Below are 18,163 nucleotides of genomic sequence, written 5' to 3'. Positions count from 1 at the left end.
TAACAACAGTGTTTTTTGGTGCTGTCAACAGCCAGCCCACGGCTCAGCTCTCTCTCTTGGTAACCCTTTTGTGGCCTTCTCCTGCTTATCCGTTCATGTCCTTCACCAGCTCCCCTCAGTGTGTAAGTCTAAATCGACCTGGCTTAAATTGAACAGCAACGTGAAGACAAAGAAAAATATGTTTGAAAGACAGAACGATAAACCAAGATGGTCTTACATAAAATATCCAATTATAGGTCCCCCAACCTCCCCAAACCGTTCTTAGATGGCAAACAGGTCTTAAAATTAATGAGAGATGGTAGGAAAGCTGATCCAAGTAGTGAACAGGCTATGCCTAAACTATGATTCAGACAGTCCACGTGGAATAAAATCACCAAATGTGTGCAATATATCCAACTGGAAATTGAGCCCCAGAGCCAGAGAAAAAAGGAGAGTTCTGGAGACCCGAAATTAAAAACAAGACAGAGAATAATACCACTGTTAAAGAGAGAAGTGGATAAGGAGTAAATTTGGGATTTCAAGATTTGGATATTGACCCTAAGCTGCTTTTGAGCTTTCATCTGGGCTCATTCTAATTTTCAATGGATTTGCTTGAATGCTTTCATCTTGAAATCTCAAGGACTGCGGTGACAAGGTCTCTGAACCCTGTCTTCTTAGCAATACATTAATATTCATGGTCATTTACTATGCCTCAGCCCATGGCCCCTTTTAAAGATAATATAATGCTATCTTTTCCCATTTTTTGGAAGTTTTTCCCCACATTTCTTTATATATTATCTATTGATAACTATACATTTTAAAAAAATCCTCAGCATTTAAATTAAAATTGATTAAAAAAACAAGGTGGCAACATGTCTGGCTGAATTTAAAAATGCTGCTTCATGGTTCATTGTCCTATGTTGGCTTTTCTGCACCTTATACTTCATTCTGTTCAATAGTTTCATACTTTGTTAAGCAACATTAACTTTTATGTGTTATACTTAAAAAAAAACAAAAAACAGTGAACCCATGTGAGGACATACAGGTTTTTTTTTAAAAAAAACACAGTAAAATAACAACTTCCTGCTCAACTTCCTGACTAAGACTTGTTTTTATATTCATCAGGCCCAACTAATCCCAAATAGCTAGGATAAATTAAAAATGTTTCCCAAATGAGAACTCAGGAGGTTATTTATTTAAAGCTAGAATAAAGATCTGTTGAAGCTACTTTGTTGAAGATAGTTGAAGCTACTTTCTCTTGCAGTATAAACTAGGATGTTTTCTCATAGGACAACAAATATCCAGTTGAAATCTATACATTACACACATAGTGTACTACACAGGGTGTACTAACAGATTTAGGCCAAAATTGAGACACAAATTACAGCAAAATGCACACAATGCACAACAGGAGCAGCTTGTATTTGGGTACTAAGGCCACAGTACAACACAAAAATCATTTCCAGCTGAGATGAGCATGTTACTGGGAGAAGCAAATGTTTTGCCTCAGTCTCAGGGAGCTACTGAGCCTCTGTGGCACAGCATTTCTGGCTTTAGCTCTGGGACAGCAAGGGGGAAGATGGGATTAGCGGGGTTCTCAGGGTAGATTAGAACAACAGTAATTCCTAAATTCCCTCACAATGAAACAAGGGATTTTTTTTCCAGTGGGTCAAGAAAAGAGGAAGAGATGTAGTAACGTGAATGGGAATCTCAAGACAGTCATTAGCATTAACATAATTCAAAATACTTGTTTGTGTCAGTTACTCTTATTGTTTAACCCTGTCTTCAATCATTCTTTGTTCAAAATATCAGGTAAAAACGTCCTCAAACTAACCTGTCACTACATGTCAAGCAGTCATAAAACAGGTATCTCTTCCTGTGTACCTTGAATGCCTTCAATGTCTGTTCAAACTTCAGAGATTATCAGAATACCTCTTAACACCACAAACAATCTGCCTTACTTTCTCTGCCTCACCTGCCTCTAGTTTGTTATTGATAGATCTGGCTGAATCTCCACAAAGCAAAATTCCCACAGCAGATACAGGAAACTGTAGCCAAGGTATGAAGTGCCTCCACTCTGTTTATTTATCTTTTCTTGGGGCTTGGCAAAGAAAAAAGCCCGCCTGTATGATATTGCAGTAACAATGGAAACAAATGCACTGTGCCATTTTAGAGCATATATATGCATTCACTGTGAGCAAAGATGAGAGATCATGTGAGAAAAGCAACTCCAAGTTTGCATGCCAACCACATTCTTCGCCTGCCAGAGCACTTGGCTGTGGAACAAAAGAAAAGGAAAGGATTAGCAGTTTTCCATTGCTAAGTTTATGCTAAACAGTGGTAGCTTAGAACTGCTTTCCGGGGCCCTGGGAGACTTCCTTTATTTATATGTTAATTAAATATTTTTAAATTGGGGGAGATATTATTAGTCATTGGCATGACTGGTAATAATGTAAAAGTATCAAGGTTGTAAATGATATGACGCATCCTTTGATGTAGGTAAACTGATACAGTCAAAAAAAAGTCAACCAGTTGACTTCTTCAGGTTTTTCCAGGTGAGCAAGCCAAAGCAGGCAGCAAGCCAAACTGACAGCAACTATCTTCATACTGGTGCTAAGCAGGTGTCATATGTGGTGGGGGCTGCTCAGGTGGTAGAGGAGGGTCAGAAGGTCTGAGTTCGATCCCCGAGGTCCTCTAATCTGCAATTTGAAGTTTCCTTGGGCAAGATACTGAACCCTAAGTTGCGTCTGATGTATCCAAGACACTGTGAGGTTGTGAATGTTAATAAAAAAAAGTTCTGTGAATGTATGGGTGAATGGGGCTTGTTGCAGGAAAGCACTTTGAGTGCTCAATTAAAGTAGAAAAGTGCTATATATAAGTACCAATCTATTTACCTCACCCCATCATCATACCTCACCAAGTGCGGCATTCAACAGACTGGTGTGGTTTTACATTTTTGCCATCACACAGATGGCAAAGATTTGTGACCATAGGCTATTCTAAACTATTCAAAAGAGTACCATCAGAAGTTTGGAATGAGAGGTATTTTTCCCCTGGTATTGGTACAGTATGCATGACAAGCCAACAACTTGGAACGGGATTTTGGCTCCCAGTGCTCTCTGTGTAATTCTTTGTATCAAATATAATTGGGCCTTGTGGGTTGTTACTCTTAATTCCTTCTTATTCCCAGTAGTAGCTAAGACCTATATTTCGACAGTAATGCGATTCACGGTAAATGCGACTCAAGCTGGTGAACAGAGGACAAAGTTCAGTAGTTCATTAAGTACACCTAGTTGCAATTAATACAGGGCCAGCAGCCCTGCAATAAATCATGTCATTTTGTTATTTTGTGGAGGGCATTGTTAAAAAAACTGTAAACTTATAAATTTAATTGAAAATGCAGCAGCTTGAGGGTTTCTATCCAGTTTTCACAGGTCACATCCCCCAGCTGGGAGATCAGACTGGAATCCAGAGTGAGTTTGTGTGCCAGTGAAAAGGTCACAAGTAAATCAGTGGAATCTGTCTCACAAGTCATTAACTATCAGCGTCATCAAAAAGTAACAGAGTGTACAGCAAGGGCTCTTCTTAGGTAACACTACGTCAGGAGCCAGAGTCTCGAGTGCAAAGTGCAGCAATAGAACATTTACACTTTAAAAAGAAAATACCACTTATCTGAGAAGTCAGTGTCAACAGCCAATATGTGGGCCTACAACAGGGCCATTTCTACCTCTGAAGTCTGCCAGCATGTGTGATTCAACACCTTACATGCAGCTGTACTCGTGATCACCCCTACAGTCGCTTGACAGGATCTTGCAAAGGAATTAACTCTAGCATCATGCTTCCTCCCTGATCTCCTTCTCTGACTCAGATACAATGCATCAGCATTCGTGGAAGAGGACTTTAGCCCGCAGGGCCTTGTCACTTGCTAAAGGAGAACAGAAAAGGTAGATTTATGATAGACCGCCTCCCTCTGTGGAGAACAAAACGTCACGGCCAACTGACCCATGAGACATTTGCTTTAAAATGCAGATGACACCAGTATCATCTGGGCCGGTACAAAGGTACACTATGATCTAGCTGACTCTGACAAAATATTAACAAGAAGAACTTACTAACTGTCAAATGAGGCTTTTTTCTGGGTCCGAGAACATTTCAAAAGAAACCTTTTGAAATGTGCTTTGCTGTGAGTTAATGGATAGTGAATCCTGTCTCACAGGGATGCATCAGCGTAGATAAATATCACTGTTCTTCTTGACTTCCCTCATCTCTCAGGATTTCTTCGGCCGGCCCTCATCCTTTTTGCTTTTTCCTTCCTTCCTTCCTACTTTGGTCTAATGCACTCTCTCTTTTTCTCTTGCATGAATGAGTTTTGGACAGTAAACAGAAAAGGGAATAGACTGGGCCAGGCGATTCTGGGTAAGGTTGGTGTTTAAAACATACTGAGTAGATGGACTTATTAACAATATCACCTGATCAGCTTCCGGAACAGGATGTAAGGAAATTACTAAACACTAATCCCACAGAGCAAATCAGAGCCTCTCTTATGAGAAATGAAGTCATATACAGTGTTAAGCGTTACAAAGTAATGCATTATTGTGCAAAATTAAGTAATCACATTACAGTTACAATTATGTTGTAACTTGTGTTATAATAGTATATTCTTGAGTTATCTGCGCACCAGGTGGATAGAAAGAAAAAAAACATCAAACAAACATGCTCTTTTCTCCTTCCTGCGCACTTGCGCTACAGTTAGCTGATTTTAGTTCAGGTGCTGCAGGAATAAAATGGTGAAGTTGGTCCAGCAAGACAACTTTTGAAGACTGTGGACGTTACTTTTATTTTTATTGCACAAAAGGACAGCATGAAGGTAAAGTGGAAACTGCATCCAGGATGGAGCAATTGTATCATACTGCTAACACAAATTTATCTCTTTGCTTACATTTGCACAACCAGCATGCTAATGCTAAGCTAGCCAAGATTGCGTTGTCAGCTTTGTGCTCAAACCTAAAAACTGAAGGAGAGATCTTGTGTGTGTCCTCATTAGGATAGGGAATTGTGTTGGTGTGCGGGACAGTAGCCTATAGGTTTATATAATTACCTGGTAGTCATGAGACAGTGCTTTTCAGGTCATTTTACGGAGTAATGAGAAAGTAACAAGTCTTGTAACAACTTACTAATTAGGTAACATTCAGCATTACTTTTAAGAAAAGTAACAAGTAATGTGTAATACATTACTTTTCGTGATTAATGACAATATATTGCTCTTATATTATACTATTAAACTGTAATTATTTTATACAGTATAATGTTAGGGGCTTTGCGAGAGGACAAATAAGTAGAAGGAAAGAACGGTTTAGGAAACAACAGGGATGAGATGCACTTCTATAGCAGTGGCTGACAATTAGCTCATGGAGGTCAGTTATGATCCTCAATCTTGCCATCGCTGCAGTTAACATTGCATGTGGGTTTTTTCTGTTAGTCAAAATGTAGTCAAATCTCAATGCACAGACGTAATATACACTTTTTCAAAAAACACAAAAAAGGGACCCCTTAAAACTCCAGTACTTGCTTAAGAATTATTCCGTTTTAAAGACTCCCATATGGAAAAGATATATATAAATCTTATAAAGTTTGTATCTGTCTTGTGTGAAACTTGTATGAAAAGCATACAAGAGTGAAAACAGATATAAGATCCCTTGAAAAATTATATAATGAAACTTGTATGTTTTGGATACTTACTAAAACAATATATAAAAGTAATGAGAAAGTGGCCACTTTCATGAGTAAATCATGTAAGCCTTTGTTACGTCCCTCTGCAGCCCCTAATCATCTCAATGTTTTCAGCTGGTGCTAATTGGCCACACCTAGTCAGGTGTGGATAAAAACATACCTGAGGCAAGCTTCCCGGGGAGCTTACTAGTCTTTGCCTTGGTGGCACTAGCCACTTTAGCCAACCTGATAGTCCATTTTAAGATAAAACCTCTTTTCACCTACACTCTAGTATTCGTCTCCTTTTTTATGTTGCGGCTTTTGAGCCGGGTCGTAACACCTTATATGATTTACTCATGAAAGTGGCCACTTTCATGAGTTAAATCATATAAGTTTTTACTATTTCTTTTCCATATGGGCTTTTTCAGTGTCAAGGTAATCCAGGAGTCACTCTTCCAAACTGTGAATAAATACAACACAGTACTTCCTTAAAGTTCCCTGATCTAAAACTCACGATTAGCCCTTTAAATGAGATAAGATTAAGTATAAAACTTAAATATTAATGAGTTATATAAGATTGTCCATGTTGTGAAATTGTATTTTTTGTCAAATTCTTAGAAAATAACAGTTTGGACAGTTGTTTTGGGTTTTTTTAAATCTATTTATGTAACGAAATTTCAAAGATTTCTGAGAAAACCTGAATAAAGCACATTAGGCACTCTTGAAATCATAAGCCGAGAGAGAGAAATCACATGTTGGGACAACCAGGAGTCACCAAAGGTTCACGCTGTTTTCATTTTTCATTAAGTCTTCATCAAGAATGGTGCAGGCTCGATTTAAGAGATTAGTGGAAAAGCTGTATTTGCATTTAGCCATGTGTGTGCGGGTGTGTGTGTTCGTGAGTGTATCTGGTCGTCTGCTGTTGTGTATACGGGACAGTGCAGGCCCTCCTTATCAGGAGGATTTATATACTTTTGATTTCTGTTCATGCGTTGGCAGTGGGACACAAACGCTGACCTCATCTTCAATCTCGTAATAAAACTATCCTCTCAGCTCTTCTCATCTCTCTCTCTATCACAGTTTTCCTCTGTTTGTGCCCCTCCCTTTTATTTTTCTCTCCAACAATATTATTATATTTCCACCTTTTTCCACTTCTGTTTTCTTACATTCACTTCCCCCACCTTCCTCTTGCTTCCAGTAAGCCTCATTGCCCCTCAATAAAAACTGCTGTGTCATAAATTTAGCACACTCACACTTTATGACATAATCAGCACCATAAAGCTCGGTCTATATTTAGCATCGCTCACAGGCGCTGTGGCGGTGGGGTGAAGGTGATGTAGCGCACTGTGTCAAGGCCAAGCTGAGCTACCTGCATTTTTAATGGTACTGATGCTTTGTTATTAGAGGAGGTGGGCATTCTGTCAGCAAGGACTCTCTTGGAGAGAGAACAACACTTAAACTTTTGCCTTTTCTAAACTTATCAATTCAGATATTGCACGGTTCATATTTTACTTATTGCTCTGACCTCTTGTGGGTTGGTTAAAACTTTAATTCAAGTTCAGCACAGCTCATCTGGCAACAAACAACTGCAATGATATTTTGCTGCCAAGCGCAGATTAACAGTTTCAAAAGCCTCTTCTCTGAATGAGAAAAGCTGCAGTAAGCCGGGCTAAAGTTGAACATTCATATTTAACAATGCAGAGCACAAAAAGCGAAGAACAAGGAGCAACGTATCAGACCGCGATAAGTGTCCCGAGAGCGTTTCCATCATCTGGTGTCAGCAGTGACAGCAGTCTCTCAGCGTCATCATCCCACTTTTTGAAGTTCCAGTCTGAGAGAGCTGTCTAAATTGTTGTTTGCTTTGACGGGCTGTTGAAATTTCATAGTGAAGATTTTTCTCATTTAAATTTGAGTCAGGCTGAAGTTGGCCTCCTGGAGAACAGAGCAGCGAGCTTGACGTGCGAGGGAAATGTTTCTATCAGTGTTCCATTTGTTGAACAAGCATCACGCTCTGCCAGTGTTTGGCAAGCTACGCCTGATGCCCTGAGTTGTAAAGTATTTGGACAATGTGTGCAAAGATACAGCACAGTATGCCGGGAACAAGACCAAACATGATGTTTGTGTAGTGTTTGGCAATAGTAGAACAAGTCGAATGGTGGAATCCCTCATATTGAGACACATAGTAAGGGCTACTGTTTGCATGCCGTCAATCATTGAACTAAATCTTGGATCAAAACCCATTTTCGACTATGTCTGAAATGTGAACAACTACCACAGCTCAAACACTACACTATAAACAAGCTGTGACTCACCACCGAGCCCCCTCCTCTTTAACCCCAGAGTCACACACAAACACGCACACACCAATTACACCCACTGAGACACATCAGTACTACTGAAGACACATCTATTGGTTTTGAGGTCAAGAGGTGGAATAGATGGAGAGTCAGCGAAACAAAAAAGCAACACAGGAAAGGGAATAGAGTGCTGGGCAACAATAGCGTGCTGTTTCATATCCAAACACACCTTTAGCATGGTTTCTCAACAAACACAGTTTAGCTCAGTGGGATAGTGATGACTCATTCCCTACTGATGCCCATGGGTCTGGAAAAACACACAAGCAGGGAACCATCTGATGGCTAAAATGATTGATAGGCAGTGGGATAGCTATTGTAATCGTAGTTGCATAACCAAGTACATCTGCAGCAGCATCGACATAAAAGGCCTGCCATGCATGTTTGGGCAAGTCGTGTGTGTTAACAGTTACTTTTCCTCCAGTGCACAGGTGTGAATTTACTTCCTCTTTGGTAAAGATTTTTAACAGAGTATCCGCGTTCTGTGCTAAATGCAGGCCTCCTGCACTAATTTACAGCAACAACAAAGGTGGACTTTGGAAAAACACCCCTTTCTTCAGTTGCCTTATTGTTTATGTTACATAACAGCACTCGTGAAGGAGCTTAAAGGGAAAACATGAGGATCACAACATTATCTAGAGTCTTCTAAAGCCTAATTTGGTTTGTTTGTTTGCCTTCGGTGGGACATCAGTGAAATGAGTCAAGTGATGTTCTGGAGTGTATCGGGGATATGCTTCCTGCTGCAGGCATGAGGAGATTTTAGGTGAAAAGGCACCAGGTGAGTGGGCGGCCTCTCCCTTACCATGAAATAGGTCACATTCTTCTTGTTAACTTCTCGCTTGCTCTTTAAATTAACAATTTGTTCACATGTACGAATAAAGCTTATGTGACAGAGACATTAATCCAATTTAGTTTGTCTACAGATGGTGATGATTTTTCTTGTTTCTTGTAATGGCTGTACCGTTTCACACATATTTGATTTAAATTCAAGATTGAAAATGTTTTTTTTCCCTTCTGTAAGCTAAAGACAAATATTGGAATTTTATTAACTTTTAATTTTGTGGGGCAGAAAATCATTCTTGTTGAACTGACACTAGAATTTGGTGCTCAGAAAATTGATTTATGAGATTTTCAAATGTGGAAACATTTTTTTTCTCTTTAGATCTAGAATAAATACATTAAATCCTTTGAACTTCCCCAAATGTCCCCATAATGTGTTGAAAGCGCACACTTAATCTAAAGCTAGTCAAAGTAATGGGTCATAAGTAAACAATGACTTATTTAGTGGCACAAGCCCAAAAAGTTCCACAAAGCTGGTTTTGTTCCTTGACTTTGCGTGGTACGATAATCGATAAAAATCAAAAAGCTGCAGGAATTACAAATTGCAGTTCTTAAATTATGATTCACCTATTGTGTTAAAAAGTAATTGCCCCCTAAGCCTAATAACTGGTTGTGTCACCCTAGCCTGAACAGCCTGCAATCAAGCTTTTGTGATAACTGGGGAATAATCTGTCACATTGCTGTGGGAGAATTTTAGCCCACTCTTGAACATCAACAGCCTGTTTAAGGTCATGTTAAAGTGTCTTGGCTTATATAGTAAACTCCAAAACCTTCATTTTATTTATTTTTTGAGGCATTCAGAGGTGAACTTGTTGGTGTGTTTTGGATCATAACCCTTGAAGCACTTGAGCTTCAATGGCCAGGCATTCTCCTTTAGGATTTTCTGATAAAGAGCAGAATTCATGGTTCCATCAGTTACAGCAAGTCGTTCAGTTCCTGAAGAAGCAAAGCAGCCCCAGACCATCACACTACCGCCACCGAGTTTCAATGGTGGTATGATGTTCTTTTTATGAAATGCTGTGTTAGTTTTACACCAGACACCAGCTCAAAACTTCCAAAAAGTTCAAGTTTTGTCTGATCAGTTAAAAAGAAAAAATTTTTACAAAGAGAAACTATTTAGGAACCACAGCAATTCAGTGGGAGACCATGGAAAGTTACAGAGTGATGAGCAGCATAGTCCATAAAAGTCACACTGGTGACTCGATAACTAAGCAGTTCCAAACCTCCTCCAGCACTAACTTCATGGCATTGCTTTCCATGGAAGCACAGCCCCTGTTGGGATAATGTGTAGGTGGCACAGTACGTTTGTTCATTGTCCACGTACAGGCAGTCCCTTCATCGGTCAGAAATTTGACTTTTGTGTACTGCATGTGCAAAAGGGTGAGCTCTGTTCATTATTCACACAGTGACATCAACATGGACAAACTTTCCAAATATCACATTGAATAAGCAAATATATGACAGGCCAGAGTGAGACCAAAGATCAAAAGCTAATATTACTTGCACGTTTTAAATGTGCGACCTGTGAAAAACATTGGACCTTTGCTGTAACTTAGTCAAGCTGAAATTTTTTGCTAAAATGTGTCTTTTGCCATATTTTTTTTTACTTCTTCTAGTTTTAAATTTCTTCTAAGTAGCTTTTATTTACCAAACTAGATTCTTCTGATACAGTTTCTCTGTAGTCAAATTACCAAAGTGAACTAATAGCTAATAGCTTGGAATTCCAAGGTAGAATTCACGATTAGCGACTGTTTGTTTTTCCATTTACCTTGCAGCCCTTGCTTTTTTCATGGCCACTCGTTTTCCCATTTGCAGGACAAGGTGAGCAGGGCTCCTGGTGGTAATACAGGCCACCCTGCAGTCCTGCATAATGACAGCAGCCATACGGTGATGGGAAGTGGGTGTACCACAGGTCTTCAGCCAGCGGACACTTTGGACAGGAGTAAAGGAGGCCTTTCCCCTGAGCTTTCTCCACACTCACTTTCGGGTTCCTCATCCATCTCCGTACCTGCACAGGAAAAAAAGAACAATATTTATTCTAAATAAGAAAAAAAATGCTCTGATCTGACTTATAACATCTCAGTTTCTTCCTCTGTTGTTAAAGGTAACAGCGCAAGATCTCCACAGACGGAAATGTGCATACAGTGCATATACACACACACCTTACCAGCTGCAACTCATCATCAGCTGTTTGTAATCTTATCCATGATTACATGTTGGCTAGAATGAGATACACACAATGCACTTACGAGAGGCACAGATTGTGTCTCCACTCTGCCACACATTAATCAGAGGGGGTGCACTCACACGATGACATATATGTATTACACACACACATGCAAGCACACACAAAGACATCTGATGGCGCAAAGTATGATGTTGAGTCTGTCTTTGATGAAGAATGAAAGAACAGCCTTGTTTGTCTACTCCCGGGTATGTTTTTGGCTTTCGTGTCTTTTTTCAACACCAGTGTTGCTTCACCGATACTTTGTAAAAGCTGAGGAGAACATCAGTCTTCAAGTGTGCTTTTGTGATGAAGTACCACAAGTCAAACCTTCATGCATTCACGTCATGAGCACGTGTTCTAATTATTACCCTTATGCTGTCAACAAACGCAGCACAAGTCGGTGCACGCAAGAACAATGCATACTGTACACACCGTGCTCCTTCAGTGACTAAGACCAGAGAAGCACTGTCACTTACAGGAAACACTGGTGTGTTTACGTTTGTGTGTGTGTGAGTGTGTGTGTGTGTGAGTGTGGAGGAAACAAAAAAAAACCTTGGTGAAAGTGGAGAGGAAACCGATAAACAGACAGAGAAACAGAAGGAGATTGACAGTGAGAGGAACCTTGTGAAATTTCATCCTGCTGCGTGACTCGAAAATTTAGAAAACACACACCACAGGGCTGTAGCCTGTGGCAGCTGAGCAGCACAGAGTCCAAAATGCAGTAACACACACACACACACATACAGCACACACGCTGAGATCGAACGCCTAAGTCGAAGGGCGGCCTCGACAGCCTGTCAAGGCATGTCGGGTCGAAGAGAAAACAGACTTGGAAAAACACTCCAGCAGGTCAACACAAAAACAAGCCAGCTGCTGTAGGGCTGCCACAGAAAACGGATGACGCACACCTAAAATAAGAAAGCAACACAAGCTTCTTCACACATCGCGAGTCATGAACTGGCTGCACGTGATTGGAGTTCCATCTAATTACATGAGTTTTCCCTTTGTTGTTTTTGAGATCAGGTTCAAAGAGGTAACGGAATGTGACAGATCAAACAGTGTTCTGTCATACCTGTTGTTCACCGCGCCACGCTGACAGTGAAACTAATTATAGGTGCTGAATCCACCGAATTTGGCACAAAAACACAGTCATCCATCGCTCATTGGAACGTGAAAATGTTAGCTTTTGTTTGGATCACTGAAAAGCTCTGCACGACATCATTGCTGTTACGTATTTGCTCCTGTGTAACAAGTTGTAAATGTTCAAATATACAGTGACAGATAAAAGTACAGTTACATGCAGAATGCAGCTGTATTGACTTTACATTTCTATTCCTTGTTCTGCATGACCCAAGGCTCTGTTTGGACTCATGCTTTCCTTATTATGCAATTAGGATTATTCTGAAGCAATTAGAGAAATAAATAAACCCTGAAGGGCAGCAATAACATCAACCGGGATTCGGGAATGTCCTGCAAGGTTCTGGTTTTTTTTTTGGTTTTTTTTATCATCGCTTGGATGGAGCAGAAGGGAAGCCAAAATTGAAACCATTTTGGAAAAATTGAAAAGAAAAATGTTAAGTTTACATCGATAGATACTCTGTGGGAAATTCATTGCAGCATAGAGCGCCTGTGGGAGTACATGCGTAGTTGTGTGTGTGTGTGGGTGTTAACGCAATCTGTCCTTATTCACTAGGCGATTCATCAGTAATCCACACCATACTGTACTCCATCTGAGCCAGCACAGACATTTTGGACCACTCATATTCTGAGTAAAAAAACAACAACCAAAAAACAAAATAAAAACACAGCAGTGACACAATCAGATCAGATATGTATGTAAATCTATCCAGTAACCCAGCGGATAAGAAACTAATATGAATCAAGAGCTTAAGTGATTGTTGCTGATTTGTTGCTATCTGGGAAGATGTTCGCTGCCTAAGGCTGAAATTGTGGCAACATGAAGTAAATAACAGCTGCAATCAGCCCTTAACTTGTCATTTGAATTATTTTACTACATAAAAAAAAAAAAAAAAAAGTTCTGTTGTATCCCCAAAGCAGCAATGTGATTATTGACTGAGTGCATTACCTCTCTTCCACAAGCGGGAAGTAATGTTAGTCATATCCTTCCTGTTATGGCCTGCAGGCACCGCGCGCTGTTTTGTGTTTTGATCTCATGTAAATCGACTGCAAATTATTCAGGGAGCATAATTAAATTTGTTTTTAAGATTGACATGTTTTAGTCAGATTACAGCATACAGTGACTTTTCGAAATCTAACAAAGCTGCGGCAGTCATACACGGTCATTTCTCAAGATGCAATCAAGTATGCAAACTGATTTATTAACGTCTGTGACATGCAATTTACTGATAACTGCCCTGATATGTAATGCAGATAAAAAGCACGTTTTATTTTTGTGCTTGATGTCGAAGTGAACCTTCTGTGCTTGTGTTTAGAAAACAGTACAACATTTGTAAATCACCCATAAAACGAATTATGTGTGTTTTTTTTCTGTTTTGCCCCATTTAGTAAATCTTGCCGCTAGTTTCTTAGGGCTACAACTAATGACTGGTTTACTAATAATTAATCAGTTATAAAACTTGAAAAAGTGTGGTACAAACTATTGTTGTAATATATTCGTTATTGTTTTAAGCGAGGTTTAGGCTAGTGCAGATAGGAAGGGCATTCGGTATAAAACTGGTGCAAAAATGAAATAAGAATGAGCTTTTCATACTGCATACTGGTTGAAGCCTGGGTTGACGATGACTGAAACCAATGCAGTTGACCAGCAGGGGCCCAGTGGATAGTGCGCTACTGCTGAACAAATACAAAAGAGTAGGAGAGGGAGGGAAGGCATGTTTAGAGGCAGTGAGAGAGAAAGAAGGACAGGAGTGTAGAAGCAAGAGTGGGGACTGTGATGGTTTGGACATGTGCAGAGGAGGGATATTGGACAAAAGGATGTTAAATATAGAGCTGCCAGGCAGGAGGATAAGAGGAAGACAAGAGAGAAATTCATGGATGTAGCGAAGGAGGACACGCAGAGATGCTAGGGACGAAGTGATGGAAGGAAGCAGATTATCTGCTGTGGGGATCCCTAAAGAGAGCAGCCGAAAGAAGAAGGAGAACGAGGTGTTGTTCACTTTTGTGTTTAGTTCCCCATTAAATGTAATAACTTAATGAGTACACATTTATTTGTTCAATTATTTATTTAGCTAGAACTTGAGTTTTACAACATATAGCTATGATAGTCTGAAATATGCAATGCAAAGTCTTGCAGATGTTCTGCAGCCCACAGATGTAATTATTCTGCAATTTAACAGTAATATGCAATATGCATAATTCTGATTTATTGACCTCTAGTGAGGGTGACAGTTATAATGTATCCTTGTGAGGTGAACCTTATTAGACAGTGAGACCTAAGTACCGTTTTGAGTTTTGAGTACAGTTTTAAGTGATGCTTTCATAAAAGCCAGGGCACACATTCATTAGACCTACACAAACAAACCATCACAGAAAACATTTAATACGAACCATCAACATTACACACCAGTAATGAGCCTTGTGGCAGCACTGCAGCAGAACCCAGGATATGCTGACTAGATCCTAACCACAGGACCTCTCTTCCACTCAGTGATTTCAACACAACACACACTTGTGGGTCCCGAAGTGCAACAGTGTTTTGGAATACACAAACACGCAAGCAAAAAAAGATAAAAACCTAACACACGCTGTAAACACAGACAAGCAGGGAGTCCAATCTTACGCTTGATTAGAGCAGCTTAGCCTTCACAATGACATCATCTCTGGTTTGCACACACACACACACACACACACACACACACACACACACACACACACACACACACACACACACTCTGGCTCTGTGTCACCACCTCTCACAGCCAATATGCACAAAGATGCACCCCCACCAAAATGTTGCTTGTTATCCAAACTCACCTTTCTCTTGACAAACTGGAAGGCAGAGCACTTCTTAAAGGAGAAGGCAGTTTTCTCTCCCCCACCTCCACCTCCCACGCCACTGCTTCCCCCTCCTCCTCCTCCGCCGCCTCCTCCTCCCCCATTAACCAGCTTCATGGCCGACACCGGCACACCGCTTGCTTCTGTAGATCCCAGGATGACGGGCAGACTGGCAGACAGGGAGAAAGCAAGAGAAAGAGTTCAATACGGGAACGAAAGCAGGAGTGATGCCTCTGCGATGAGAGGAAGATTTGAGATGCAAGAGGAGAGCGAGAGGCAGCAGGAGGATGCAGATGGACCAAAAACTTGAGGGTGAGACACTGTGATATGAATGAGATTACCTCAAAACCAACCTGTCAGAACAGAGATGAAGACGGGCTGAAGAAAGTGAGAAATTCACAGAAAAGAAAGAGATGGAGAGACAAATACACCGGCTCCTGTTGATGTGGGCAGGAAACAGCATTGTTTACAGCACCCCACACTCAGCATCTCAGTGAATGTCAGCTGTGTGTGAAGTTTACACGTGCATCCACGAGTGTATTTACAAGATGGATGTGTTTAAGCACGGTTCTACAAGTCTAGATGAATGCCTAATTTCTCCATCCCTACCTTTATGCCGTTGCGCTGGCTGGTTTCCCCCGATCCTGCTGCAGCCTGTCTTTTTTTATTTGTTGTTGTCCGGAGACTCCTCCGAAGCCCGGTCCCAGATCAGATGCACCACCAACACCAACAACTCCCAGTTACAAGTGTCCCTCTCTAGGCTAAGCTTACATTCCCAAAAATAGGATGCAGAGAACAGAAGCAAGTCTGAGGCGATGGTGTTGTTAAATAAAGAGCATGTCACTGTGTGATTAGTGGGTGAGCGTGTGCGTCCTCACTGGTGCAAAGACTTGAGGTGCACTGTGGGTGGGTGCACAGAGGAAGTCTCGCGAAGTATATGAATGAAAGCATGATGAAGCGTGTGTGTGATGAGTCCAGCTGCAGTCCTCTGGCTCACTCCGGTGCTACTTTATCAATGAAAGGCTCTGCAGCAAGCAGATGCTGCCTCCCCTCCCCTTCTCTTTCTCTTCCCATCTCTCTCTCTCTGTCTCTCTCCCTTCCTCCAAATCCTTCACTGTTTCCTCATCACCACTCTGCCCTCCCCCTTTTTCCCTCCGCTCACTCATTTTTCTGCTGCAGTCAGGGCTGGCTCCTCCCACTCTCTCTCCCTCCTTCACCTCACCTCAGTCCTCCCTTGTTTTCTCCCCTTTTTTCTTAATCTGTATCGCTGAGGACCAAAGAGGACAGTGACATCCATCACAGCAGGCCTGCATGTGAGGGATAATGGTAGTGAACCACTGTTACTGGCTCTTTTTGATCCAGCCGGACATCACGCTCACACTGACACACATCTCATCCCGTCTATGCATATGCCCTTGCCTCTGTACCAATAAGGCAGGAGCAGTTTAATTTCCTGATCTGACACCCGTGTACAATAAAGCTGAATCACTTTCTGGTTACGCTTTCATGGATGTTGTGTCCTGTAAAAAACAAAAAACAAAGCTGTGTTTCTAGTTGCGAGCTGGCTGCTGCCTTTAAAGTAAAACAATAACACGTGAATTATTAACCATTACATACGCTTTATATACGATAGGCTTCATGGCTTTTCGTGTAGCAATTAGAAGCAAATGTTTACTCACTCTGCTGCACTGATGAGAAAATTACTTTCTACTTGACCTTCATCTCGAAATTCATATTGCTCAACGGCATTTCTAGCAGCTAATGTCAACGTGTGACTTGAATTACAAGTAGGAAGAGCTACAAGGCAGTGTTTTTGTTGACCCACCCCACCAACACGATTACCAGGATTATGTTAGGTTAGGGTAAAGATTATAGGAAGTAGCATCCAACACCTGTTGGCTGCCATATCTCCATAGTAGCATCTTAGAAGGTGGTGTTTTATATACACTTATGACAGAAAAGCCAAGCCATGACTACATGAGTGGGTTTTATTTTAGCACGAATGTCATCGTGCTAAAATAAAGACCTGTGCAGTGAGCGTCAAGATGTCATCACATGACATCTTGACGCTCTTGTTCTTGTACTACTTTTTAAAAGTTTTTATAACTCCAATTTTGTTTCAGAATTTTAAAGCATAATTGGTTGTGTGATATTTTAATTCAATTACATTTTATTTATAAAGTCCCAAATCACAACCCAACACAACAGTCACCTCTTTAAATTGAAAGGTAAAGACCATACAATAATTGAGAGAAAACTTCAACAATCAGACGACTGCGTTTGAGGAAGGCCTTGGTGAGGGAAGGAAAAACTCTCTGATAACAGGAAGAATCAGGCTCAGAGAATGGCAGCCATCTGCTGTGAGCATTTGGAGGAGACAGGACAAAAGACATAAAAATATTACTGTCTAAAATATCAGATGTACACTCACTGCTTTGAACTAATCAGAGACTAACACATATTGTTTTTGATTGTTTGTTTACATAAAAGAGTGCATTTAGAATAGAATAGAATAGAATAGAATAGAATAGAATAATCCTTTAATTGTCCCACAAGGGGAAATTTGGTTGTAACAGCAGCCAGAAAGACACATATAGAACAAACAGTACACAGGACACAGAACAGAAACATACACAATTTTTCTGACATATTAAAATTTTTACATTAAGGACAATGGTTACTATAAACAGAGTACTGTACAGTTATTAAATTAAATAAAAATAACTACAGATAAGAGGCAAACCAGGTTGTAGTGCAAATCGGTTGATTAAATTATTGCAGTTACAGCGCAGATTAAACATCTATGTTTGTTGGCAGCAGTTCTGATTGTACAGTCTGACAGCTGCAGGGAGGAAGGATTCTTTTAATTGACAGTATAATTGTCTAGGACACACTGTATATAAGAGATGCACAGAATCACTTCACCCATTAGTTAGCAAAGTACTTTATGTGTTTAAAATACCAGTTGATTGTGAAACACACAAGTTTTACTGATTAACTATTGTGTTTATCGGAGAACAATGGTGCAACTGTGTTGAGTGGCTGTATTGATGAAAAAAAAAACATTAGAAAGGAAAGA

General features: G+C 40.4%; 1 protein-coding gene across 1 annotated transcript in view; it reads right to left on the bottom strand.

Moving 5' to 3' along the window:
- sgk1 (serum/glucocorticoid regulated kinase 1) overlaps positions 1–16,173 on the bottom strand; it is a 35,717-nt gene extending 19,544 nt beyond the window's left edge. Inside the window, exons 1-3 of the mRNA XM_026194208.1 lie at positions 15,694–16,173; positions 15,064–15,253; positions 10,651–10,890 (exon numbers count right to left, since the gene is read on the bottom strand). Of these exons, the coding sequence (XP_026049993.1) occupies positions 10,651–10,890; positions 15,064–15,201 (378 nt within the window). The 5' untranslated portion in view covers positions 15,202–15,253; positions 15,694–16,173. The remainder of the gene's footprint in view (positions 1–10,650; positions 10,891–15,063; positions 15,254–15,693) is intronic.
- Positions 16,174–18,163: the final 1,990 nt, after the last annotated feature.

This window comes from Astatotilapia calliptera, chromosome 15, assembly GCF_900246225.1.
Source record: "Astatotilapia calliptera chromosome 15, fAstCal1.2, whole genome shotgun sequence".
Classification (NCBI taxonomy): domain Eukaryota; kingdom Metazoa; phylum Chordata; class Actinopteri; order Cichliformes; family Cichlidae; genus Astatotilapia; species Astatotilapia calliptera.
The sequence above is the reverse complement of the archived record's forward strand: the minus strand, read 5'-3'. Positions and strand labels throughout refer to the sequence as shown.